The sequence below is a fragment of the Suillus paluster genome (genome assembly GCF_016628075.1).
Source record: "Suillus paluster strain FC165 chromosome Unknown EDB91scaffold_53, whole genome shotgun sequence".
Classification (NCBI taxonomy): domain Eukaryota; kingdom Fungi; phylum Basidiomycota; class Agaricomycetes; order Boletales; family Suillaceae; genus Suillus; species Suillus paluster.
In genome coordinates, this window is record NW_024537613.1 from 3,059 (window position 1) to 29,425 (window position 26,367).

General features: G+C 47.7%; 5 protein-coding genes across 5 annotated transcripts; 1 reads left to right on the forward strand and 4 right to left on the reverse strand.

Moving 5' to 3' along the window:
• Positions 1-2,925: 2,925 nt before the first annotated feature.
• On the reverse strand, positions 2,926-3,682 carry EDB91DRAFT_1251331 (uncharacterized protein; the record flags this gene model as incomplete). The annotated part of the gene is made up of 3 exons (XM_041323365.1): positions 2,926-3,129; positions 3,252-3,449; positions 3,503-3,682. The coding sequence occupies 3 exons, from the start codon at positions 3,680-3,682 to the stop codon at positions 2,926-2,928; spliced, it is 582 nt and encodes a 193-aa protein (XP_041174276.1).
• A 292-nt stretch (positions 3,683-3,974) lies between these two features.
• Positions 3,975-4,875, reverse strand: EDB91DRAFT_1251332 (uncharacterized protein; the record flags this gene model as incomplete). The annotated part of the gene is made up of 5 exons (XM_041323366.1): positions 3,975-4,423; positions 4,481-4,549; positions 4,610-4,657; positions 4,713-4,780; positions 4,844-4,875. 5 exons carry the CDS (start codon positions 4,873-4,875, stop codon positions 3,975-3,977), a joined length of 666 nt encoding a protein of 221 aa, XP_041174277.1.
• A 1,074-nt stretch (positions 4,876-5,949) lies between these two features.
• On the reverse strand, positions 5,950-7,484 carry EDB91DRAFT_1084397 (uncharacterized protein; the record flags this gene model as incomplete). The annotated part of the gene is made up of 9 exons (XM_041315756.1): positions 5,950-6,151; positions 6,223-6,286; positions 6,414-6,434; positions 6,530-6,551; positions 6,627-6,643; positions 6,844-6,879; positions 6,939-7,039; positions 7,090-7,282; positions 7,439-7,484. 9 exons carry the CDS (start codon positions 7,482-7,484, stop codon positions 5,950-5,952), a joined length of 702 nt encoding a protein of 233 aa, XP_041174278.1.
• Positions 7,485-8,429: 945 nt separating this feature from the next.
• On the forward strand, positions 8,430-9,401 carry EDB91DRAFT_1084398 (uncharacterized protein; the record flags this gene model as incomplete). Its single annotated transcript, XM_041315757.1, has 4 exons — positions 8,430-8,494; positions 8,841-9,047; positions 9,107-9,201; positions 9,313-9,401. The coding sequence occupies 4 exons, from the start codon at positions 8,430-8,432 to the stop codon at positions 9,399-9,401; spliced, it is 456 nt and encodes a 151-aa protein (XP_041174279.1).
• Positions 9,402-11,288: 1,887 nt separating this feature from the next.
• Positions 11,289-11,789, reverse strand: EDB91DRAFT_1148857 (hydrophobin). Its single transcript, XM_041319355.1, has 3 exons — positions 11,636-11,789; positions 11,421-11,582; positions 11,289-11,368 (listed from the first exon to the last, which is right to left on the reverse strand). The coding sequence occupies exons 1-3, from the start codon at positions 11,735-11,737 to the stop codon at positions 11,321-11,323; spliced, it is 312 nt and encodes a 103-aa protein (XP_041174280.1). The 5' UTR covers positions 11,738-11,789; the 3' UTR covers positions 11,289-11,320.
• Between the last annotated feature and the right edge of the window lie 14,578 nt (positions 11,790-26,367).

Genomic DNA, 26,367 nt, shown 5'->3' on the forward strand with positions numbered 1-26,367 from the left:
GCTAACTACCAGTCAACTGTGTTGCATTAATGAGGCTAGTTAGCCTGATTATACCTTCTCACCCAAACTGGCAGTGTAATCACCTCCTCATGTTAGGCCTCTCCACACTATTCCCACACATTACATTTCCGCATTTTTCAATCACACAGTGTGGGAATTACCCCACAACACCCAAAACATCACCCAATATGGTATACCCCACAATTTCAATTATTCCCACACCCTCCCCACCTCACTGCAGCTTCACCACCACACCACAATAGCTCCCCCTGTATATATATGTATAATACAATATAATAGACCGCTTTTTTTTGTTTATTTGTGTGCCTGCTCCTGCTCCAGGGGCCATTCAAAATAAGGTAGGGTACAAAACACTTTCGCATTTTTGCCCATTTGATATGGAAGTGTTCCAGGGCATCCAGAACATGTTTAGGAGCATACATGAAGAGATTACCAACTCTTACTTCTATAGTGCTCAATAGAAAGGGATGTTTTTACATAATTCTAGCCTTAATATCACTTACCCCCAAGTCACAACATGGTGTCTATGGTGTAATAAGCTACTTCTAGATATTATACAGTCTTTTTGTCACTTGAGCAGCATTTGCAGGCTTGTCAGTACTGTTTAAGCAAATAGCATACTAAATAGTAGAGGTAAAAAGCATAGAATGGTGATCACCAATGAATTTCTGAAGGCTTGTATAGTGTCTACAGTAAATTTTATTAATAATACTTTAGTGGACACAAGTATAATGTGAGATATTCTATAAAAATTTGGTTGAATTGTGTAGAAAGAGTGTTGAATTGATTTTTGTATCTCCGCTCCATGACATCACTTTCCCACGTTGCATATCTCAGATTCAAGCCTGGATACGACGGATTCAGACATGTCCCTACAGCCCTATTATATTCCTACACCCTGGCTCACAATGATGCAATTATATGAAAATGTGCAAACATTGAGACACTTTTTTGAGCCACTGTATACTGTACCTATTGATGTAGGGCGCTTCAGGGGGTCAAATAAAGATGGTAATCTCTTCATGTATGCTCCTAAACATGTTCTGGATGCCCTGGAACACTTCCATATCAAATGGGCAAAAATGCGAAAGTGTTTTGTACCCTACCTTATTTTGAATGGCCCCTGGAGCAGGAGCAGGCACACAAATAAACAAAAAAAAGCGGTCTATTATATTGTATTATACATATATACAGGGGGAGCTATTGTGGTGTGGTGGTGAAGCTGCAGTGAGGTGGGGAGGGTGTGGGAATAATTGAAATTGTGGGGTATACCATATTGGGTGATGTTTTGGGTGTTGTGGGGTAATTCCCACACTGTGTGATTGAAAAATGCGGAAATGTAATGTGTGGGAATAGTGTGGAGAGGCCTAACATGAGGAGGTGATTACACTGCCAGTTTGGGTGAGAAGGTAATGCAGCCCACACTTAGCATTCCCCATGCATCACCACCTACTGATACTTAGCTGTTTTAATGCATTACTCCTACAGGATCTTGTAGTGCATGACGGAGTACATCGGCGCAATGTTTGGTATAGTGGAGTGACCATGAGCTAAATAGAATGGCTGTGAGCTATGTACAGTGACCATGACCGTGACAACGAGCAATCTGATTAGCTATACTGGTCAAATGAGCTGGCACATGCTCGGACACGCAGGATTTCAGTCCTGTCTGAGATGCCGAAGGGATAGCAGAAGCTGCAGAACTGTTCCACTGGTGAAAACTCATGTTTTGGGAATATAATACTAAACTCACAGTACAATGCACAAATTTATATGATGACCTATACATCCGTCGCCTAACCACACTTGAGGATTGCTCAACATTTGTATTGTACAGCATTGCAAGCGCCTGTCCTCCGGCACTAAAGCAGTGCTACGGTCCGACGAAAATATGTATAATGATGTTCTATACCAAAAGGTTTGAGGACGGACAATGGAGGAGCAGAGTACATTGAGGAAATGCTAGAGATGTGAGGTTGCTGAAGTACTACTGTACAATTTCATTCAATTCAATAGTCACATGTCACAGAAGGTCATGTCGGCGTCGAAATTAGCCCTATGTTACACATAACATTTCAGCTTGTCAAATTCATTTTTCGGGAACAGAATTTGCTTCCGCCAATACTTAATTAACTACCCCATCACTATATTTCTCATCTCAGTACTCAAATCTAGCCATCATCATGATGGCATCAGAATGTGTGGGAATACAGAGTATTGGCCTTCTTGTTTCTTCTTCCCCTGTTAAGACTGTGCTCAGGGGTAAAGCGGAGTCTGAGGGGCTTGGCTTCAGCTCGTACACTGTGCCCCTTACCTGAGTATGTGCCCCTAATTTCGGGGTGTAGTCTGATGCGAGTTCTATGGGTTCCGACAGGACGTCGGAACAGGGGTCCCCTGAAGGAGGACCGACGGACTACTAGGTGAGCATGGGAAGTTGGGCGGGGGTTGTTCTGCCTGACAGGAGGGAGGCGGGAGACTACTGCGGTCAGAACCAACAGTAGAAGCGGAGTGGAAGGAACTGCTTGGACGAAGTCCGAAGCAGAGTGGAACGGAGGGGATGTATGAGTGCCAGTGAAAGATTTGTTTCACCAATTGAGCAACTGAACATGAAGATTAGGTGAGCAAAAAATGGTTGATTGTTGGTTTGAACCATAACACAATCATATCACAGAGATCCAAAGAACTTGGGGTTGCATCGAAGGAGGTCTTTGCACTGGCGCCAGTCAACCATAGACTCGTAGTTGACTTGCAGATATTTGTATCCAGTAATCTAAATATTATGTTGTGCAGCACAATTTTAGTGAGTAGTTAGCAGGGTGAATTGTTGGTGTACCTTGTTGTCAGCCTGCAAATGAATGCACTTGCCATCTGGTAAAGGAATGTCATTACTGGGGAAGAATGTGTTCAGGAAGGTGTTGAGTTTGATTCGAAACCGACGAAGGCCCTGTCATCTGCATGCGACTGCTTGAGACTTGCAAATGAGATGTCACCTTGCATCGAGCCTAACTTTACGTGGGTGCAGGGAGCTGGATCCACAGAAATTGCAGGATTTTCTGTGTCTGCATCTTCTGTTGTTAGGATATTGGCTTTCCGATTGTACTCGTCCAACTAATCGAGTTCAGAACACATTGATGTTAAGGTTAGCAGCCAATGATCATAGCAAAGTATCTGAGCTCGTTAAGGGCAGTTCTTATTAGTTCATGTTAATCCAGTCCTGTTGACACATGAACCTGTGTAGCAATGTCCTTGAAATTTGTTCGATTGTGGTAGATGTCCCTCACGGGGCCGTGCATCTTCTCGTTCGGTTTTGTGTTGTAGTTTTGTGTCGCACCTTTCGCCAAGATATGGTCGAATAGATGCAAACTTGCGTGTTTCTTGGGGAAATTCCAGTCCTTGCCTGTTACAGGCTGTGAATTGAGAATATACTCCTAATCACAGATCATAGGTGAGTGGTCGGGAAGTATTGCGAAGCATAACTTACCTCCATCAGCGCTGAAAATTCCCGCAGAGCTTGTCTTCCTGCAACAATTGAATCTTCAGTGTGAACCTCAAATCCAGTGTAAATGTCGAGATCAATATAGTGGTGTATGCATCGCAGAAGCAGATAGCCGAGCTTACTCTGTGAACGGCAGAGGATCCTTTGTGCCACAAAGATAGCCATCTGAGGCTCATTAGCACAGAATTCAGCTTCAGTTGCAGCTTACCTTCAATATGTCCTCATGATGTAAGCTATCATTGAAATCAACTCCAAAAAACGTGTACCATTGAATTTGTATAGGCGTTGTGCATCAAATATGAAGTGTGGCGCAAGATGTTGATCTCGCAACATATCAAGAGCCCAATCCCAAAGAGGACGGTAGTGCATATCAAACTTGTGCACCTTGTTTTTATACAGAACCGAAACTACATTAACTTGAAACTTGATAAATTACTTATGTTTTAGTTAAGTGCGTCTAATTGAACTTGTATTTGCCTACTGGTGTGAAGCATTGGGAAGTGGTTGACCACAACTCCTGGACTTCACCACAGTTTTGTAGTGTAAAGGTTTCATCCCTACGTGCGGAATGATGAACGAGACTAAGCAGACAATTGGTTTGCTCTGCGGTGAGTGCAGCTTCAAGGGCAATTTCTGTGACCTCAAAATTGAGCCGTGTTCGGAATGGTTCCCATAGTGCATGATTCCGAGGTACTGAAGCTTCCATGGGACATGTGCGAGAGAAATCAGCGAAATGATGAATGGTGGACAGAATCTGGCTGTGAGGATGATAATCAACCTTGATATCATCCAGCTGCGGTAATGGTTCCTGATCTTCAGGATTTGCATCGTCATGGTGGCTCTGAAGGCCAGGCAATGCCATATTGAAGTCCGATATATGACTTCGAGGCGTTGATCCTTGCATGTCTGACACATAAAATGATTGATCAGTTTTTGGGAATCCACTAGATTATGCAAATGTACCAATATTATCTTCTGCAGCTTCGTTCTCGTGGTTGTGACGTTGCGTCGACCAAATTTTGATTGGATCAACTGACAATAGTATTATTCGAGTGATCAATGTGAAAGCAAATTAGTTGAGTGCTGACTTACCTGTAGATGACGCTGCACATTGTTTGGATTGATTGTGAGCCTTGTGTTCTGTGCAGTTGTGAGGTGAGATATGGGACAAAATGAAAATGGTGTGCATATGTACGTTTCTTCACCGCTTCTTTGATAATTGCTTTGACCTCGTCATCTTCTTCTTTCTCCCGTGCTAGCTTCCTACATTTCTTTGCATGTGGCACCAGTCCACGAGCTCATACTAGTATTCCACATATGTTACACTTCATGTCATCTGATGTCCATTGAGGAGGCATTGAAATGGAAATTGATGGCACTGAAAGGCGAGATGAGGACTTGTGGGGAATTTGTGAGCAGTGAGAAAGAGGCTTGACAACAGATTCTATCTAGTATGAGTGATACACGATGTAGACGTTAGAAATACTGCATACCTTTGATGCAGATGGTAGTGAGCAATAGAGTATAATTGAAACTCAGGTCAGGCTGTCGTGATAGTTGACAAAACCAGATAATATCCCACATCCATCCAACCCATCCTAAACCCATCCGTGGGTATCCATCTCCCATCCAACGCTCGCTCATGCACACATGGATGATCCGTCACCCGCATGCGCGGCCAGATGCAAGTGCATGCGCTCGGATACGTAATAAGGTGCATCAGATTGTTTCAGAATGTTTCAGGTGTACATGTAATAGTGAGTGTGTTTGATACAAGTCATGGACTCATAGGCAATACGCATGGTCGGTTAGCAAGTGGGTTTTTGCCCATATATCAGAGGTGCTTTGGTACATACTTTCCCTCAGTCGTTTCTATCGCCTCCTTTGGCAGCGGCTGAGGTATGTCTTCACTTACATTCATTTATACCAGTGTAGCCAATCTAGAGTAGTGCGGATCCTATCCGCTTTACTTAGGTGAATACAGTCGTTTCTATTGCCTCCTTTGGCAGTGGCTGAGTGCGGATCCTATCCGCTTTACTTAGGTGTATCCACAGACCCTGATCCGCGTTGCTTAGGGTACTGACAGGATCGCATCCACTTCACTCAAAGTTTTGTCAATAGTCTCAACAACATCGTAATCAAATTCATAATCAAATCGTAATTGCATCATGATTGAATTGTAATCGAATCATGATGGTGATAAATGTAGCATTACGATATGGGAGTATTATAATGCCTGCTGGAAATTTCCTGACACATTACAATTGTGGTTCTACTATGGCGAGTTTTAGTTTGTCTCTTGACGACAATTAATTGCCGGTTTGATTTGCAACCTCACTTTGAGTCCAAGAGCATAGAGCATTGCTGAAGGGTGAATTAATCAGATTATTGCAAGGCAAAGGTGAGACAGTTCGGGTGTGGCTGTGCATAATTTAGTATCGTGAGAATATTGGGGGCTTGCTCGCTGGCTGGCAGAGGTTCTTCCGTTTCTGTGGAGCCTTAGCTATTGACTCGGATGGGGATGAACTTGACTCTACGCCGGCATGCGCATTCGCGACGTCTTCAAAGAAGACATCGGACTCGGAGGTGTCATTTCCCTCCTCTGGTTCAAATGCCGGCTTCCCAGCTGGGCCACTAAATTCACCGAGATGGTGGTTCTATAGTACCCCACTGTCATTCCCCCTTCCCCACTGATCTCAGCTTACAACAATGCGCCAGCCTGGCCCTGTAATACCGCCCATTCAACTGCCTTCATATCACATATTGTCCCTATGCATGGACATACATCAAGCCTCATACTCTAGGTCTTACAAGCTGGAAGGACACTTGAAGAAAGTGAGGAAATCGTAAGCATAAATGGAGTGCCAGGAGAAGGCACAAGTCCGGTGTAACTTACCCTGATAAACGAACGCGCTAACTTTATGTCGCAGGACATCATCGATCCGTGAGGAGGGTCACTCTCAAAACATTCCCAGTCTCAAGTCTGGGTAGGATGCCGGAGTCTACACTCACTACAAACTGAGGATATGACAGCCTACGCATAATCCTCAGGTTGTAGTGAGCCCAGGCTCAACTGTCGTTGATTTTCGGGCGATCGTCTCCAATCTACATTATACAGCTCCGCACCTAGGTCGCAGAAGTGGTGCGTCAGTGACTTCAGCTATCAACCTCAGGGGTTTATTGCTCAGCAAGGCGAGTTGCGACTGATCTCTGTATTACAGGCCATGATATTGACTATGCTACTTTACGATGCTCCAACTCCCTTAGAGGCCATGTTCGAAAACTTCTTTTCAATCCCCTCATGTCGAACAACCACAACAGCTCACTTCGTAGGAAGTTTCCCCTACCCCACCAGTCAAGCCCTGCGTTTGTGTTGGGTGTCCTTGATCTGATCCTTTGCAAGAGGCTCATACTGACTTACTGACGTACGTGCCTACCACTATGAGCACCAACAGCACGACACCAGTAAGCAGCAAACACCCCACCCTCTTAAACATCCAGTTCTCATCCCGGATCCCCGCCCTATGAACCACCTTCAGCTCGCAGCACCCCACTCACAAGTGCCCACACACCAGGTGGTTTCATGAACGACGCGACCAAAGCCCTCAATAGTGCTGCCGAAGTCCGGTTCGGTCCGGTTCTCTGGCAAAATTTTCCGAACGCCAAACCGAACCCTAGGTTCAGGTTTGGCTGTTGGTTGAACTCTGGACCGAACGCCTCTGAACGCGTTCAGGAGGTCCGGTTTGCGTTCGAACCAGGTTCGACCTCAATGCATGGGTGAAAAAGTCCAAGGAAGGCTGACATAGTATCGCCTGTAGAAGATGGGTTCAAAATGATTGGAGGTGGTTGGATGCAGACGTCAGTCACAGATCAGCGTCCTGAGATCTTTGAAAACAGTGAGGTGAGGAAGCGGCTGCACACCTAGCTCAGTGCAGAAGTTCAGAACACCAGCATAAAATCTAATCATATTAAATATCGAGCATCGAGCTAGTGTCAAAGAGAACAAGCACATCTAGTATTCGTCAGATGAGTCTGATTTTGACAAGCGCTGAACCGCTGGCACATAGCCCATGTGACGATCAGTTCAGGAGCGATTAGTGCCGCTATCATGATGCCAAGTCACCGCCATAGGATGTGCAATGTACTCCAACAAGGTAAAGGATCATGCACAGAAGTAAGCGCATTATTGGATGTCACTTTGGGGTGGGGATATTGCACTTTGTATATCTCGCTCACTACTATGTGTATTTTATCTGCTGGTGAGCGTCATCTCAAGGCAGTATAATGAGACCCTGAGCAGAGATTACGAAGAACATAAACCCATGTTGAGCATGAATCTGGCGCCGTACTGCTTGTGAGACGCCTTGCCTGACAGTGTTTGCATTGTGCTCAGAGCTTGGTGACAACTTGAATGACAGTGCATCTGAAGGTCATTTCATTCCCATCCACAGGCCAAAATGTCTAGATTGATCTCGGCTTACCATGATATGAGACATCTCACGTCGATAGCCTGACAAAGAAGCCGAGCACCAAAGTATCTCCGTGCCACGCCAGGGTTCAGCTCCTGTTCAAAAATGGATCATGAACACGCTGAAGCCGATTGCAACACATACCTGTGATGGAAGCAGAAGACAAGTGCAATCAAGCGCCCAGAATCGTTCTGTGGTAGTTGAAGCATGGCCTCCTCGTTGCCGGCGAGAAGGTTCTTGATCAGGGCATTGCAGGCACTGCGATCATGATCATAGCATTGAGCAAGAGACAACTTGCAATTGGAAACAAAGGTTTGATTGAAATATGAAACACTATTAAAGCGCAAAATAATGTACATACCGTGAAACCATACAGTATCAATGCATCGACATGAGACAAGGGTCCCATTGTGCACATATGGGTAGACTATACAAGTCCGATCATGCCATACGAGTGGTGTTGTGACAGTCCTTATTCCAGACAGACAGTCTCTCAAGCACGGACTTGGTGAGTCCGCAGAAATGAACATCATAAGTACTGAAATGCAGATTAAAAAATGTGTGAAACCTACCCAAAAATTCTGAGGTTCGAACCCGTTCGAACCTATTCACTGTCAGCCGAACCCCGAACCTCTGGAGAGGTTCGGTTCTGAGTCTTGGCTGAACCTAGGACCGGACCATGAGTCCGGTTCAGAGAGGTTCAGGTTCGAACCGAAGTTCTGAACCGGACTGCGGCAGCACTAGCCCTCAAAGCTACACGCCAGCAATCCTCCATTTCCTATGTATTCTCACGCGTCGATGTGTATTCGCGACACGCGCATTCTACGTCTATGGCCGTTGCTGATGTGTGATAGGAAAACATACGGCCCATGGGGTTGGAGTTCATCCGAGGTTGGAGGCGGACCCGAAAGGACTTTGCATTCGATAAAGAGGCGGATTATGGTGAGGTTCGGGGAGTTATGTGGGTTGAACACGATCAGGGAAGGTCACGTCCATGTGAGCATTGGGAGTGCCAGTTCTAGCGGGGGTGTAGAGAGAGCTGCACTGACGCTTGCTGAGAAGTACGCCCTGATTTCTGCCTACCTGTATCAATATTGATGTCAATAGAATGCAATCACAGGCACGCCGACCTCCTGCACGCAATTGCAGCCATTGAGAGTAAACATCCCGAGCTGACGGGCGGGCTGGGTGTTGTGGAAGGGGAGTTGGGAGATTGTGAGTTCTTGCATTCTGTTTCTTCCCTCGTGACCTTCATTCAATGTGCTATTCGCCACCACACGTCCTGAATTCTTAAATAGAGCGAACTGACCCTTTCTTGTCTTCCAGTACAACGCCAATGGGAACAGATCGTCAACTGCGAACCACATTACCACACATTCCCCTTCCCCAACCCTCGTGCATCACCTCTGTCCTAGATGGCCTCAAAGGAGGCGCAAGAGTACTCGCATCTGGCCTGAGCGACCTAGGCGGCCCCACTTGTTTCATCCCGTCACACATTCTTGCACCAAATACATAAGGAAGAACGAGAATTCCAAGACGGCATACACAGCGCGAGAGCGACTCGTCTACATCAATACCTACCCATTCAAGGGTTAGGCGAGTTCCGTGTCATTCGTTTAGCATGAGGGCCTTTCTCTTCCTTTTCTCGACTGCGCGGAGGATATCGAGCCAAGTCTCACGAAGCACTCGCGAGACAAAGAAGCAGCAAGAGCAAGACAAGAGAAAATATTCCCTCGCAGATCTCACGATATGTCTCATCCTCCACCCGCATTTACAAGGCACGCTACGTTAGCATGAGCACCAGCGTGGATCTCGACTCGACGCCAGACGTCGTTCGGGTTACGTCGAATCTAGGAGTGGACACTTCTATTGTGGCGGTGGGCATGTCGACTCTAGAATTTGATGCAGCACAAATACGCTCCGTCGCACCGCCCTCGTCAGTGCCTGGTATTGGATCGCTCGCCGTGGTTGGTGGGGCATGGGGAAACACGGGGAGAAAGCTTGGAGGCGAGGTGTGAGTGATTTCTCCCTTCGTTCCTACAATGTATTAACCCCTCTTCACCAGGTTCTCCAAATTCTAAAAACGCGCCTCCACCCTCCTCTCAGATGTCTCCCGACCCATCATATCAGCACTAACCCCAGGCCCAGTAGCCATATCCCCAGTACCCGCACCATCCCTCTTTCCATTCCTACAATCCCTCCGCAGCCCCTCATCCTTATCCACCTCCCAATCGCAACACAACTCCTCACCTAACACCACTTCCTCTTCCTTCCTCACCCCGTCATCAAATACGAGCTCTCCACTCATGCGTTCTATGTACCTGCACATGGCTTCTGCCTCGCGCAAAACTTACCTCTGCATCTACCTCTGCGTCTGTTGGCAAAGTGTCCAATACGCTCGTATCTGCCAAGCCAGAGACGATGTCGAGTTTTGACGATGACGATGATTGGAATGGATAGCAGTTATTCTTTCCTGGCGCTGGCGTCGTCTGGTGGTTTCTGGAAGGTGAAAATCAGGTGGACGAGGGTGTAGTGTGCTTAAGTTTGACAGTGAGAATGCTACATTTACGGTCAACGAGTTTGATGGGCTAGTAGAAGCACTAGTGATTCGAGTGATGAGTAGTTAAACGAGACGTTGCTGTGCGACTTTCATCATGCAGGACAAGTAAACTACAATTGATCATGTACGACGACATGATGTGCACGGCTGGGTGTACATACTCCATAAGAGCACAAGAGACACGACACGCAGCTTCAGGTCACCTCATCCCTGCTGCAATCAGCTGACATTTCAACGCCGTGGTTGGCGCAGTATTGATTGCAACGCATTTCCAGGTCGAGTGTTGAAGTGTAGGAAATCCAATAAATTTCGCCAATGAAGGGGGGATGATGCACACGCTGAACGACGAGGCATGCGGTTTGCATCATCGCCCCAGAAGGTATTGCTAGCAAGAGCGCAGGAACGAAAAACAATATTGATGTATCTCCCAAAAACTCTGTTTTTGGCGTCCTGCTGAGGAACAAGACAGATATCAATGATTTAACGAGATGAATGAGTATTGCAAGGTTGTTCACGACTGAATGAAGGTCTTATAATAGACATAATCGAGTGAGGGATTGTACTTATAAATGTTGTCCTGAGGGTTCAAAACTTCCTCTCTTAGTGAAGGATCTCACATGAATGCACAAGAAAAGCAAACAAAATGTGTGATTAGGATGAAGTATTATGATCCTCAACGAGGCCCGGGGACATCAATATCAATAAGCGACCTTCCAACCCCACATCAATCACTCCCCAAATAAATCAACTGTCCACCAAGAGCATGCTGAGGGTCTAGGCGCCGACGTTGATAGGTGTGCAGCCAAGGTTAACCAAACCGTTCTAAAGTGTAACGATTACTAGGGAGTCACATAGACATCGTGGAAGAACTTACATATTTGTTGTCGGTACAGCACAGAGGCTCCTGGTTAGCTTCACAGCCAGAGCTGGTGCCGACAACGGTGACGCCGCTGCAGCTGAGCCCAACGACCGCAGCAACATCAGCAACAACGGGTACAAGACCCAGTAACTTGGCGGCACTGTTATAGTTGCTGGTCTACGGGTCATTCGTAATTTTTTTGCTTCACTAGGACAAATACATTCACATACGGAGGTAGTACTCTCACAGCACGAGATGCTGCCGGTGTTGCACTGGCCATCGGCAACAGCGAGGGCAACGAGGGAGGCAACAGCGAAGAGGCGAGCGAACATTTTTGAGAGAAGAGAGGATGAAGGGGACTGGTTGAGAGGTGCTAGGGATGTTGAGAGAACTGTGAAACGGAAAGAAAAAAGCCCGTATTTTATACGCTGGAAGAGAACTCTGTTCGGGCATAGTTCCCGAGGTCTGAAATTGCGGAACGTACGAAACGTAAGATGCCGAGACGCGTACGAGCACGTGCCTTGACTTCTGGTCCATTTTACAGTCTGGGCTCGACAATGATTGGCGGGAAACGGGTCAATGGCCCTCGCCCCTACTACTTAGCAAATTTTTTTGGTTACGTGCAATTAGAAAATTTTGAGAAGAATAACACTCTACCGCCGACAATTGCGGCCTCGCTAAGACCATTCGGAGGTGCAGGCTCAGTGTGAGGCACAACTATTCTGAATTGTCGTCTTCAAATCTTCTTGATCTTGTCTTCTGGTAGGCCCGGTCCGTCAACAATTTCAAGCATCGTATAGTAGGGAGGGACTCTACTCCTACAGCGACGCCCTTTTCCCTGAAGAGGCTATATCACCGAAGCAAGGTACAGGTGACAAGGAAAAGTGCGGCTGCCCAGGAGTCCTCGAGCTAATTGTTGGTAAGAAGACGGGCTCATCGAATCTTTGTCTTCACGTGTCGATGGCACTCAAACTCCAAATTGACTTGTACTGTACGTGAATCCTTCGGACACCAGAGCAGGAATCTCGGTTTTATCAGAGACGAGCATACAGGATGTAATGCCGAACCGTGTCAACGAGAACATGATAAGGGTGATGGAGGAGCCTGACGCGCACAAAATGTATTCGAATTCAGGAAGCGGGTGTGCGGTAGAGTGAGGTGAAGCCTAGACATGATCAAACTCATCAGTTTTGCAGGCGCTTGGAGGGAATAAAAAAGGGCACTAGCATGCTTGTTCGAAAACTTACTTAACTTGTTGAGTGCACTGGTGTGATGCCGCATCGAAGTCAACCTGGAATGGACGGAAGCGTGTTGGGAAGCAGGGCAGAAAAAAAGCGATTGTACTTGGATGTACATTGATTGAGGGAACGGGTAAAGGATGAGATCGAAGGGAATAGCTTGATGAAAGATAGTACTTGCCACTTAGCATCGCACAGATACATCGCCCACACACACTTGAGGTATCCTACGGACGAACAGATCCGAGATATGATCGGACGATGTTCGATACTGTCTCTGCGGGCCTATGATACAGGCGATTGAATACTGGGCGATATAGCCGGGACTATATTGTCTAATACGTCAAGCTAGGCCTTTCAATGAAAACTCGATATGAACTCACTGCGTAGTCGTAGACACGCCAATGGTCAATCTTGATGCTCGCGCGTTGATGCATTGAGGGGCCAGAAGATGACGTGGTTGTGACCCGGCGATTCACCTCGTTAGCAACAAAATGCTCGCGACGGGATAGAGAAAAAGACGGTCGACCCGTTTGCGCGAGTCGATTATGTAGGATCATTGGATAGTTTAATTGATAGTGTCGGACAGTAATCGCGTTTGCACCTATAAGGGTCCATATCGCCAGAAATTATGTGCTAACAAAGGTAGAGTGTATGTGATGGGAGATGGGGCGATAAGATGTGATGGTGAGGAACGAGAACAGTCGCAAGAAATAGAAAGAAGGGTGTTCGAATGAGGTGGTCCCTGGAAAAGGACCTCACGCTCGATGAAGAGAGCGTAGGTTGAATGCGGTTGGCGAAGGCCGCGCACATATGAGTGTATTGGGAGTGGGAGTGGAGAGAGAGAGCTATGCTGACGCTTGCTGAGAAGCCATACGTCGAGATCCCCACAATAAACAAGCTGAGATTCCAACACCGGGGTTGGATATGTCTTGCTTGTGACGCATTTGCAGGCCGAGTGCTAAAATACAGGGGACTGAGCAAACTGCGCCAACGACGGGTGGATGATGGGCTCGCAGGCGGAGCTGCGCGACGAGGTGCACGGTTCCTACCAATGCCCTAAAGGGCATTGTCCTGCATCAGGATCAGGCTAGCAAAAGCTTAGGAACGAGAAATTACACCGACATGTGTCGCCAAACATCTGTTATTGGCCTGCTGTGTGGAGACGGAGATGGGGATCAAAATCAAACGAGAATGAGTGCTAGAATGATCAGCTTACAACTGGAAATGCGTTCGAGCTTCGGAATAGACAGCGGCAAAGATGAGGAGCTGCCGAGAATATCCTGTATCTTCATCCTCGCGTTGTCAATGCTATGGCATGATTCGACCTCAGACTCACTTGTACTCGAAATACCTGAAGCTTGCGTGAATAGCAGAGCGCAATTTGGGGCTTGATCAGAAACGGTGTACTGCGGGAAGTGGAGTATATGTGATATAAGGGAACGAGGACGGGAATGTAATAGAGAAGCCTGACGCGCGAAGCGTGTTTGAACGCAAGACGGAGAAGGAGGTGTTTTGCATCGATGAAGGGTTACTTGATGAGAGGGCAAGATTATAAAAAAGATAAGAGCGAAGCTTAAGGGTAAGATTGATGACAACGGTGAGGTGATTCAAATCATGATATAGTCTAGTCGAACAGGATGTTAGAGTAGACCGAAAACCGTTCAGTCATACGTGTCGGTCAGTCTAAGGAACGACTGTCTTCCTTCTGATAGGGGAGACGAGTTAAACCCTAAGGTAGAATAAATACCAGTCTGTGATGATCAATAAAATTCATACATGTGAAGTACGTACTGAAGTCAGAAGCTAGAGTTCGTACTAAGTTCATTGAATGTGGCTGTGCACACTGCACTAGATTTAAATGATTCAGCAGATCTCGTTTGGTCGCTTGACGAACCCGAAATTCTCGTTCTATAGTACTTCAGTGGTACCTCATTAATATTGTCACTCACACACCCCACCATCATTACCCTTCCCCATGGCCTTGCAATCCGCTAGTTCCACTTGGATGCATTCAGTACGTGGCCCTCTGAGTGCCTCCGTCGCATCCATATCACAGATTGTCGCTATGCATGGACATCCACTTACTCTAGGTCTCACAAGCTGGAAGGACGCTTGAAGGAAGCGAGGAAATTGTAAGCATAAATGGAGTGCCGGGAGAAGTCTCTTCCCTCATAAACGAACGCGCTAACTTATGTCGTCGATTCGAGGAGGTTCACTCTTAATACATTCTCGTCTCAAGTCTGGATAAGATGGTGGAGTCTGCACTCACTATAAATTGAGGATATGACAGCCTACGCATAATCCTCAGGTTATATTCAGTCCAGGCTCAGCTGTCGTGGATTTCGGGCGATCATCTCCGATCCAAAGGTCAAACATATACAGCCCCACCCTAGGTCGCAGAAGTGGTGTATCAGCAACTTCAGCTATCAACCTCGGGTATTTCTGCTCAGCGAGGCGAGTTGTGACTGATCTCTGTATTACAGGCCGTGATATCGACTATGCTACTTTACGGTGCTCCAACTCCCCTAGAGGGCATGTTCGACCACTTCTTTTCGATCCCTTCATGTCGAACAAGACCTCTCTAAATAACTCTACGAAATCTAGTGTTTCTCTTTCAGTCTCTTCCTTCGAACGTCACTACTCACTCGAAGACAGATCCGTGTTTGATTAGGTGGCAATGCAGGAGATAACAGCGCCTGTGATGAACGTAATCACAAACGATATGCTGGTAAACTACCTTCTTTCTGTTATAATTCAGATGCACCTTTAACTTGACGCATATAGTCAGCCCTGGGGCACACGATCGATTGGCGCACTAATCGTATGACATAGACGTCTACTTACCTAGGAACTGGGATCGCAGGTATCCCAGCGTCTGCGTACCTACCGTCACAGAACCAGGGATACTCGTTTTCTATGGATGAACAGAACTGAGATGTAATCTCTGCCACCATATCTCATTTATGGGTTACAACTACTCCATACTGTTGTAGCATTGACTACTCCACCCCGGTGGGGAACGGAGTATGATCGACGCAAGGGCACAAGGGGGACCGAGCAGTGAGGATTCTGAATTGTAAAGTAAGAAAAAGAATCTACGTACAAAACACACGCCCACGAACTAAGAAGTCTTTGCATCGGGAGTCAGACACAGGTCTCCAGGGCATTTTGGTGTGACCAGGAAGAACCGCGACTTGTCCCGAATCTCCATCAATCGACTGCTTGGTCATACGGTTCAGCGTCATCAGTGAGTCTCTCGTTCACGACCTCACTCTCTCAACGCACCTGTCCACACCGAAAAGGCCGATCAAACGAAACCATGTAAGTAGAGGAATTTCGGTGAGGTTTCCCATAGTGCATCTTGGCGATCTCATGCGTCATACTTCATAGCATAGGGTGATCTGGACGGATACAATCGAATGCTCAATGTACATAGGATGGCAGGAGCGTGAGAAATAGCCTGTAAACGTACACGAAAGGGAAAAGAGAAAACCATCATCAAATAGCAGAGAGGGCTTCATCAGATACTGACCTCATGCCTGATGCGAGGCAGAACGACGGCAACCAAAGAAGAATCCGCAGCAGCTCACTTCGTAGGAAGTTTCCCCCACCCCACCAGTTGAGCCTTGTGTTTGTGTTGCGTTAGACCCTTGTGCCTCTGCTGAAACTTGACCTTGTTGCATTGAACTGTCAGCATTGTTGCCGTTTAGGCGTTGCATAGCTGCCGCCGCTTCTTCGTCAGTCTCGGGAGCGATGCCATATCTCTGCAAATTTATTTGAATAGTAAGAAACAGGCGAATATTAGTGGGGACGAGCGACTCACGTCATCCTCGCGACAAGGAGCAACAACCGAGTCGACGGGCTGCTTCGACATTCTTATGGGAGATCTGAAATTCCAACGCCTGGGCTGGAGCGGTATTGCTTGGGGTATATCTGCAGATGGAGTGTTGAAACTCAGCGAACCGAATAGATTGCGCCAGCGAGGGGGGGATGATGGGCTCGCAGGTGAAGCTGCATGATGAGGCGTGCGGTTCCTATCAGTGCTCCAGAAGTCGTTGCCCTGTATCAGGGTCAGCCTTGCAAGAGCTCAGGAATGAAAAGTTATACTGACATATTTTGCCAACTCTCTGTTGTTCGCCCGCTGTCTAGAGACCAGAAGGGGGTCAAAGTTCTAACGAGATGAATGAGCATTTGAAGAATTAGTGAACAATTGATCGGCGCACATCTCTCGGTCGGGTTGCACGTCCCTTATAAAAAGTGAGATGCTGTGTGAAAGAGAAGCAGAGTTAACTTACCTTGAGCTTTGCGTCGGGTTTTGCATTGCCATCATCACTCTGAATGACAAGCAAGCCCACTCAGAAATACACTAACAACAAATCAGTATGCTCACATTATCACGATCCTGTTGTTTGAGCGCTGCCTCCAGGCTCCATACATAGATTTTTGCGTCTAATCCAGCACTGACGACGTATTTTCCATCAGGGGATATAGCAAGAGCCCAGACTTCGTCATCGTGCAAGAGTGGGTCTCCAACTTGCTGATTGGTCTTGGGGTCCCAGATGCGAACTGAGTAATCCGTTGATGCGCTAACAAGATGGCATTCGTCCGGGGTCAGACTGATGGATGTGACACCGTTGGCATGACCTCGAAAAATAACAAGCTCCTGCCCATCAATCAACCGCCATTTTCGGATGGTGCGATCGAGTGACGACGAGAAGATGTGTGCGCCGTCCTTGGACCAACACAACGACATCACCGTGTCTTTATGTCCCTTGATCTCGATGAGCAGCTCGCCGTCCTTTGACCACACGCGGATCATCTCGTCCTCGCCGCCGCTCACGAATTTGTCGCCTTGTGGAGAGTATTTGATAGCATATACCCGACCGCGACTGGCCTCTATCGATGGTGCCATTTGTCGCTCAGTATCTGGGTTCCAGCGTCGTATGATGCCGTCTTCCGATCCACTTACTATCTCTAGGCCATTTGGAGACCAATCGAGGCACCGCACTGGAACATTATGCCCCTCCCACGGGTTGCAGACCATGCTGCCCTCTTTGATGTTCCACAACCATAGCCTGTCGTCTGCACTTCCGCATACGACCATCATTTCATCCGGAGATATTGCCATTGAGCCTACCCCTCCTCCGTCACCATGCCAAGGCTTCCCTACAGGCTCTCCGTCTCTCGTCCACTGCCGAATGGAACCGTCTTCCGAAGTGCTCATGATATTGCAATTGGCGCCCAAGCAAGCAAGACTCCATATGCACTTGGAGTGACCCTCGATGATGCACTCCGGTGTCAAGCTCCCTGGTGGACGTTCTGGCGTTGGTTTCTTCCACGATGTGGTCCGAGTGTTGTGATTGACGAAGTAGGACCGACCGAGTGGTGATATATGCCATTCGCATCCGGAAACAACAAGATACCCGGGATAATCTAAGCTCAAGCATCAGTTCCTCGCTTCTAGTGCTACATTCTTCTTTCACCTAGTCGTACCCCTGGTAAAGGTCGCTTCCGTGAATTCATCATGAGTGAGTTGTCTTGATATTCCGTTGTACCATCCAGCCTCTCAAACTGCCACCATTCAGGAGGGAGCGCTTCATTCCCGCCTGCTTGTGTTGAGTAAGTCACCAAGCATAACAATGCGATTGCTCACCTTCCCAAAGTGCATCCTGGCGGTGCTGTGCACCATATGGTGGCGGATTCTTCTCGCTCCTCCGAATAGGTTTAACAAACGCCGGTGAGTCTGACAGCGCTTTTCGTCCCACATCTGTCCGCCTTGCTGACGCGCTTGACTCTGCCACTTTGCGGGCCATGACCCTGATTGAAAAAGGTTGCCGTGAGGGAACGTTCGATAATGGGCCAAATCAATAGTCGAGGGTGGGGAGGGGTGGTGGAGGAGACGGAGAGACCTGCTATTTCACAGGGTTGATCATGCTGTAGATACTTAAGTACTTTTTAGTTGGCGATGCTTAATTATATTCACATCACGGTCCGCGTTCCAGAGCGTCTATTTCTTCACAGCAAGTCGCACTTTGTCAGTATGGTCTACCCGGGCGGCATATCACAGACACGCCAATGGTTCGTGGGTGATACATTGACAATCAAAAAATGACGCGGACGCGGCATAGCGACAATTCACATTCACCATGTCTCAGTCATGTCACTACAGTCGCCTGTGATGTTGTTAATAACCACTATTCGTGATGAGATCAAGAAGGCGACTGACTAGTTTGCGGGGGGCAATTAGAATGTTGGATGGTTGAAGTTATTGATGGTGTCTGACGATAGAATCAGATTGAACGGCGATAGCACATAGCTGTTAGATATCGACGTACATGTTCACTACTATGCTAGAGACAAAGTGACCCAACAAATCGCCTCGTTATGACCGCTTCACTTTCATGGCCTATAATATGGTTAGTCCTCCAGGAGTGTTGGGCGACTGCACCCTCACGGTCATTCAAGGGTTCAGATCTATACTCATAACCAACCCACTCGACTCGTCTGACGCACGAGCCTAGTCCATATCGCAAGGCAAGGTACCAAATGAACAGTCAGGTAAATACCGATTGCCGTTTTGTACCTCACCTTAACTCCTGGATGATGATGTGAATTAGAAGAGTGCGACTGCCGGAAGTGAGATGTCTGCTGGTCGAGAATATCGTAGATCATCGTCTGTGTTGTTCATCCGAGATTCGAACTGACCTCAAACTTACTCGTACATCTTTAAGTTTTCATGGACACCAGGCAGAAATAAAATGTGATGGTGTGATGAAGGAACGAGGACAGTAAGAAATGGGGTTCGAACTCAGGGACGGCAGAGGTGGTGTGGAGGAGGGAGCAATCTCATTAGCTATACTGGTCAAATGAGTTAGCACACGCTCGAACACGTACTTGACGTGCATATGCCGCATGTCAGTGAAGCGTGTATGGAAGCACGACAGAGAAGGAGTTGATTGACGATTATTCGGCAGTCTGGTATTCGGGAACGAGGCGGTAGACGGGATTCGGGTGTCTAGTGACGTCGCGCGAGACAGGTATTCAGTCCTAGGCATATACGGAGCAGTGAAACACAACCGAGAAACGGTAAGTATTCGGGAAGGATAACAGTTTGAACTTTGCATAGCTTATTAGTCAGCAGGGGACATCGTAAAAATGCTGCGCCACTGCTGCGGCAACTGCCGCGACCACTGCTTCGATGTTGCTAACGCATAACTACGCCGGCTGCTAACTATATCGACCTTCCAGCGTCTTCCAAACGAGCTACCATTGGAGTCGAACGTGCGCTGGTCTCTTCATGCATTCACACTCAGTCGAGCGCTATCATTAAGCATCCATACTCCTACCGCTTCGTCACATCCGAGTCTGGGCTTCTGAAAGGATAAGACGGAATAGAAGAGCTCGCGAGCATCGACGATAACACGGTGAGGTGCTTGACATAGTCTGGCCAGATGGGATGTTAGAGTAGATTCTAGAGTAAAATCACAGTAAACCATTCAGTTATATATATACGCGTCGGTTAATCCAGAGGCAGTCTGATAGAGCTCGTTCCGTCTTACGATTCGGTATACTCTGCAAGTCTAAGACTACATGTCAGTGTGGCTGTGCACTAGACATTTGACAACTTGAAGTTGAACCGAACGACTCCTGTGGTCCACCTGGCTACGCACCCGAAACTCTCATTCTATAGTAAGTACTTCGGCGGTAACTCACATTCCTCATTGTCATTCCCTCTTCCCCACTGACTTCACCTTACAACAGCACGCCAGCCTGGCGCTGCAAGCCGTCGATTCTAAATGGTTCACAATGCCCTACACGTATCCTTCTGTGGGTCTCCGTCACATTCAACATCTTCATATCGCACATTGTCGCTACGCACGGCCGAGCTCCTACAACCTTGAAGGACGGTTGAAAGAAACAAGGAAGTTGTAAAAAACAATTATGATGTTGCGAAGGATGGTGCGGGAAGCACGTGGAATTGGGTGCACCTCAAGAGGAGGTATAAATGGAATCGCAGGTGAAGGCTCAGACCTGATGTAATTCTTTTCATGAATGCGCTGATTTAATGTCGTAGGACATCGTGAGTAGTTTCACTTTCAAGACACCCAGTTTCAAGTCTGGGAAAGATGTTGGAGTCTGCACTGACCATAAACTCAAGATATGACAGCCTACGCATAATCCTTAGTTTATAGTCAGTCCAGGCTCAGCTGTCGCCAATTGTTGGGGGAATATCTCCGATCCAAAGATCAAACATGCACAGTTCATGTACCTACATCGCCGAAGTAGTGCGTCAGCCATCGGCCCGAGCTATTTGCCGTTCAGCGAGGCAGTTGCAACTTGTGACTGGTCTCCATATTACAGGTTGGAATATCGACTGTGCTATTTTATGATATTCTACCTCCCGCCGAGGACATCTTCGAGATCTTGCATCTCTCGTTCAGTCTCCCTCGAACGTCACTACTCACTCGAAGACAGATCTGCGTTTGATTAGGTGGCAATGAAGAGGATCACAACAGCTATATTGAATATAATTGCAAACGAGAGGCTGGTAAACTTCCTTTTCTTTGATGTAATTCAGATGCACCGTCGACTCGTCAGTCCTAGGCACATGATTAACAATTCAAGCGCACTAATCGAATGACATAGACGTCTACTAAGTATGAACTAACTACGAACGCAACATATATGTCATCTGCTTATCCACAGTCCAGAATCAGGGAACTCGCTCAGTATGGATGGACTGAATGGAGATGTGATCTCCGCCGCCCGATGACGCATAAGATCGCCGCGATGCATCATGGGGAGGTGCTACTAATTGACTGGGGTCAAAGCTGCTAGGTGTACTCATTGGTGCCAGAGTAGCGTGCGGGATACGTAATATAATACCAAGTCAATCATTTACATGGTGTTGCTGACATTTACCAGGGGTCTGAGCAGGGTGAAGAAAGTTTGGTCATGAACAAGAGACATGATGCGGATTCGAGCCAGATTAGAGAAACCGGCTGTATAATATAAATGGCCCCACCGGGATGGAGTAGTCAGTAACATAAGAGTGATTAGGGATACTGCGGGAATGAGATGATAGCATTGCTGTATAGGGTCATCTAGACGAATATAATGTTCAATGTACATAGGATGGCACGAGCCGGTGTGAGATCGCCTGTAAACACACGAAAGGGAAAAGAGACAATTATCATTGGATGACAGACAGAGTTTCAGCAGATGTAAACTCATGCCTGATGCGAGGCGGGACGACGACGACCAAAGAAAAACCCACAGCAGCTCACTCCTTCATAGACAATGTCCCCGCTCTATCAGTTGAGCCTTGTTGTGTTGGTCGTCCTTGAGACCCTTGTGCATCCACTGTAGGTTGTCCGGGTGTCGTTGAACTGTCGGCATTGTTGTCGTTCAGGCGTTGCATAGCTGCCGCCGCTTCTTCGTCAGTCTCGGGAGCGATGCCATATCTCTGTAAATTTATTTGAATAGTAAGAAATAGGCGAATACTAGTGGTGACGAGCGACTCACGTCATCCTCGCGACAAGGAGCAACAACCGAGTCGACAGGCTGCTTCGACATTCTTATGGGAGATCTGAAATTCCAATGCCTGGGCTGGAGCGGTAGTTGCTTGGGGTACATCTGCAGATGGAGTGTTGAAAAGTCAGCGAACCGAATATATTGCGCCAGCGAGGGGGGAATGATGGGCTCGCAGGTGAAGCTGCACGATGAGGCATGCGGTTCCTATCAGTGTTCCAGAAGTCGTTGCCCTGTATCAGGGTCAACCTTGCAAGAGCTCAGGAACCAAAAGTTATACTGACATATTTTGCCACCCCTCTGTTGTTCGCCCGCTGTCTAGAGACCAGAAGGGGGTCAAAGTTCTAACGAGATGAATGAGCATTTGAAGAATTAGTGAACAATTGATCGGCGCACATCTCTCGGTCGGGTTGCACGTCCCTTATAAAAAGTGAGATGCTGTGTGAAAGAGAAGCAGAGTTAACTTACCTTGAGCTTTGCGCCGGGTTTTGCATTGCCATCATCACTCTGAATGACAAGCAAGCCCACTCAGAAATACACTAACAACAAATCAGTATGCTCACATTATCACGATCCTGTTGTTTGAGCGCTGCCTCCAGGCTCCATACATAGATTTTTGCAGTCTAATCCAGCACTGACGACGTATTTTCCATCAGGGGATATAGTCAAGAGCCCAGACTTCGTCAGTCAGTGCAAGAGTGGGTCTCCAACTGGCTGATTGGTCTTGGGGTCCCATATGCGAACATGAGTAATCCGTTGATGCGCTAACAAGATGGCATTCAGTCCGGGGTCAGACTGATGGATAGTGACATCGTTGGCATGACCTCGAAAAATAACAAGCTCCTGCCCATCAATCAACCGCCATTTTCGGATGGTGCGATCGAGTTGACGACGAGAAGATATGTGCGCCGTCCTTGGACCAACACAACGAGATCACCATGTCTTCATGTCCTTTGATCTCGATGAGCAGCTCGCCGTCCTTTGACCACACGCGGATCATCTTGTCCTCGCCGCCGCTCGCGAATTTGTCGCCTTGTGGAGAGTATTTGATAGCATATACCCAACCGTGACTGGTTTCTATAGGTGGTGCTATTTGTCGCCCAGTATCTGGGTTCCAGCGTCGTATGGTGCCGTCATCCGATCCACTTACTATCTCCAGGGCGTTGCGAGACCAATCGAGGTACGTCACTGGAGCATCATGCCCCTCCCATGGGTTGCCGACCATGCTGCCCTCCTTGATGTTCCACAACCGTAGCCTGTCGTCTGTACTTCCACATACGACCATCGTTTCATCCGGAGATACCGCCATTGAGACTACCCCTCCTCCGTCACCATGCCAAGGCTTCCCTACAGGCTCTCCGTCTCTCGTCCACTGCCGAATGAAACCGTCTTCCGAAGTGCTCATGATATTGCAATTGGCGCCCAAGCAAGCAAGACTCCATATGCACTTGGAGTGACCCTCGATGATGCACTCCGGTGTCAAGCTCCCTGGTGGACGTTCTGGCGTTGGTTTCTTCCACGATGTGGTCCGAGTGTTGTGATTGACGAAGTAGGACCGACCGAGTGGTGATATATGCCATTCGCATCCGGAAACAACAAGATACCCGGGATTATCTATGCTCAAGCATGAGTTCCTCGCTTCTAGTGCTACATTCTTCTTTCACCTAGTCGTACCCCTGGTAAAGGTCGCTTCCGTGAACTCGTCATGAGTGAGTTGTCTTGATAGTCCGTTGTACCATCCAGCCTCTCAAACTGCCACCATTCAGGAGGGAGCGCTTCATTCCCGCCTGCTTTTGTTGAATAAGTCAGCAAGCATGACAATTCAGTTGCTCACCTTCCCAAAGTGCATCCTGGCGGTGCTGTGCACCATATGGTGGCGGATTCTTCTCGCTCTTCCGAATAGGTTTGACAAACGCCGGTGAGTCTGACAGCACTTTTCGTCCCATATCTGTCCGCCTTGCTGACGCGCTTGACTCTGCCTCTTTGCGGGGCATGACCCCGATTGAAAAAGGTTGCTGCGAGGGAACGTTCGATAACGGGCCAAATCAATAGTCGAGGGTGGAGGAGATGGAGAGACCTGCTATTTCACAGGGTTGATCATGCTGTAGATACTTACTTAAGTACTTTTTAGTTTGCGATGCTTAATTATATTCACATCACGGTCCGCGTTCCAGAGCGTCTATTTCTTCACAGCAAGTCGCACTTTGTCAGTATGGTCTACCCGGGCGGCATATCATAGACACGACAATGGTTCGTGGGTGATACATTAACAATCAAAAAATGATGCGGACGTGGCATAGCGACAATTCACATTCACCATGTCTCAGTCACACTGTGGGTAGTAGATCCAATGAAAATCATTGGAAAAAGCCCTGATGCTGAAATTTTCATTGGAACTTCTACTGAAATGGCAGGTAGTTAATTTCATTGGAGTGCTGAATCCAATTCAGCACCACTTTCAGCACTATTTTCCAATGAATCCGATTTAGCACCAACTTCAGCACCTTTTTTTCCAATGAATGTTGTAAATAGCTTACAATAATGATATTTTCACTAATAATTTTTTAGTAGAAGAAGGATGGTATATATTAGAATTGTGATTGTAGTAATCAAAGGTCCCGTGGTTTACACCACTGAGTGCCGAAAGGCTGTCACACAGGTCTAAAAGTAGTACCCTGTGACTGACCTCACCGCCACCTCGGTCCAATGTCTTTCTCGGTACCTCTTGCCAAGCAATATGATATATCTATAGGGAGGCGAGGAGGTGGAGGGGTTGGGAGACATGCTTACGGCCTGTCATATACCGGATTGGAGTACCCCAGTACCACCTATAAGCATCCCCACCCCTGGTCTGACCCCCTGTTTCCCCGTCCGCTCCATTCCTCCTTCCCTGACAATGCACGAAGTGCATCTCAGCAGGATTAGCCCTGCTACCTCCGCCTGACCCCATTCCGCTTTTCCGACACCACCCCTATGTCCCCCGACCCCATACCCCTTCCATCCAACCCTATCTGAGGTTCCGCTCCTCCGCCCTATCGGTCCGCCCGATCCTACTCCTACTCCCTCCGCTTTTCCAACCCATGGGGGTCCTTCAGTTCCGCTCATATTCCCCCACCTGACTGTTAGTCCATCTGACCGCCTCACTGGTCCACTCCTAGACTAGGAACCACTCAACTGGTCCTATCCCCGTTTAGTATCATAGTTCCGCTTTTCGGATCACTGGTAATTCCTATACCCTAGTGATTCTGATCCATCGCGTACATACTGTTCCCCGAGCCTTATTCTCGTATGTCTCAGTCATCCTATTGTAATCCTGTACACTCAGCACATAGCCCTCTGCTATGCTATGCTCATCACTTAGAGTATATAAACATATGTACATTTGTCTGTAGATACTCAGTCTGAATATTACCTTTTCTAAGCCCTGCTCTTCTGCCCTTTGACTTAAAGCTTATCCCAAGTCAAACTCCTGTTTCCTGGCCTAGGGGATTGACTTCCTAGGTTGGCTGTCCTCCAATCCTCCGTTGTTCCTCCGTTCCGTTGTTCCTCTGTTCCTCCATTCCCCGACTTCCTGTGTGTCGGAACTAAACCCCGCACTCTCGCATCCATCCCCTCCATTCTGCTCTGCATCGGACTTCATCCAAGCAGTCCCTTCCGCTCCGCTTCTACTGTTGGTTCCGACCGCAGTAGTCTCCCGCCTCCCTCCTGTCAGGTGGAACAACCCCCGCCTGACTTTCCTGCACTCACCTAGTAGTCCATCAGTCCTCCTTCAGAGGACCCCCATTCTGATGTCCTGTCGGAACTCCTAGAACTTGTGTCGGACTACACCCTGAAATTAGGGGCACGTACTTGGGTAAGGGGTGCAGCATACGAGCTGAAGCCAAGCCCCTCAGACTCCGCTTTACCCCTGAGCACGGTCTTAACACAGCCACCAAATGAGCTATTAGAGGCACCGTTGATACCCTGGCGACCAGAGCTATAGTTAATATAAGCATTAGAGGTTCTGGGTAGGTCTTTTACAACACCTGGCAGAAGCATCTCGCTCATACCTGTCACACAGGTTGGTCTCCATAGGTTGTGTGCAGATCTTCCCAATATTTGGTATACATAGAGTTTCAGCTGTGAACAATATTTAATCGACATTTCGTGCACCATTCTCATCTCACCAGCATGGACAGTTGCAGCGAACC

Bases quoted from the DNA above. Each gene is read 5' to 3' on its own strand.
- EDB91DRAFT_1148857 (XM_041319355.1), bottom strand. From the start codon at position 11,737: ATGTTCGCTCGCCTCTTCGCTGTTGCCTCCCTCGTTGCCCTCGCTGTT. The intron at 11,583-11,635 runs GTATGTGAATGT...AATGACCCGTAG, and splicing joins GCTGTGAGAGTACTACCTCC to ACCAGCAACTATAACAGTGC. The intron at 11,369-11,420 runs GTAAGTTCTTCC...GTTACACTTTAG, and splicing joins GCTGTACCGACAACAAATAT to AACGGTTTGGTTAACCTTGG.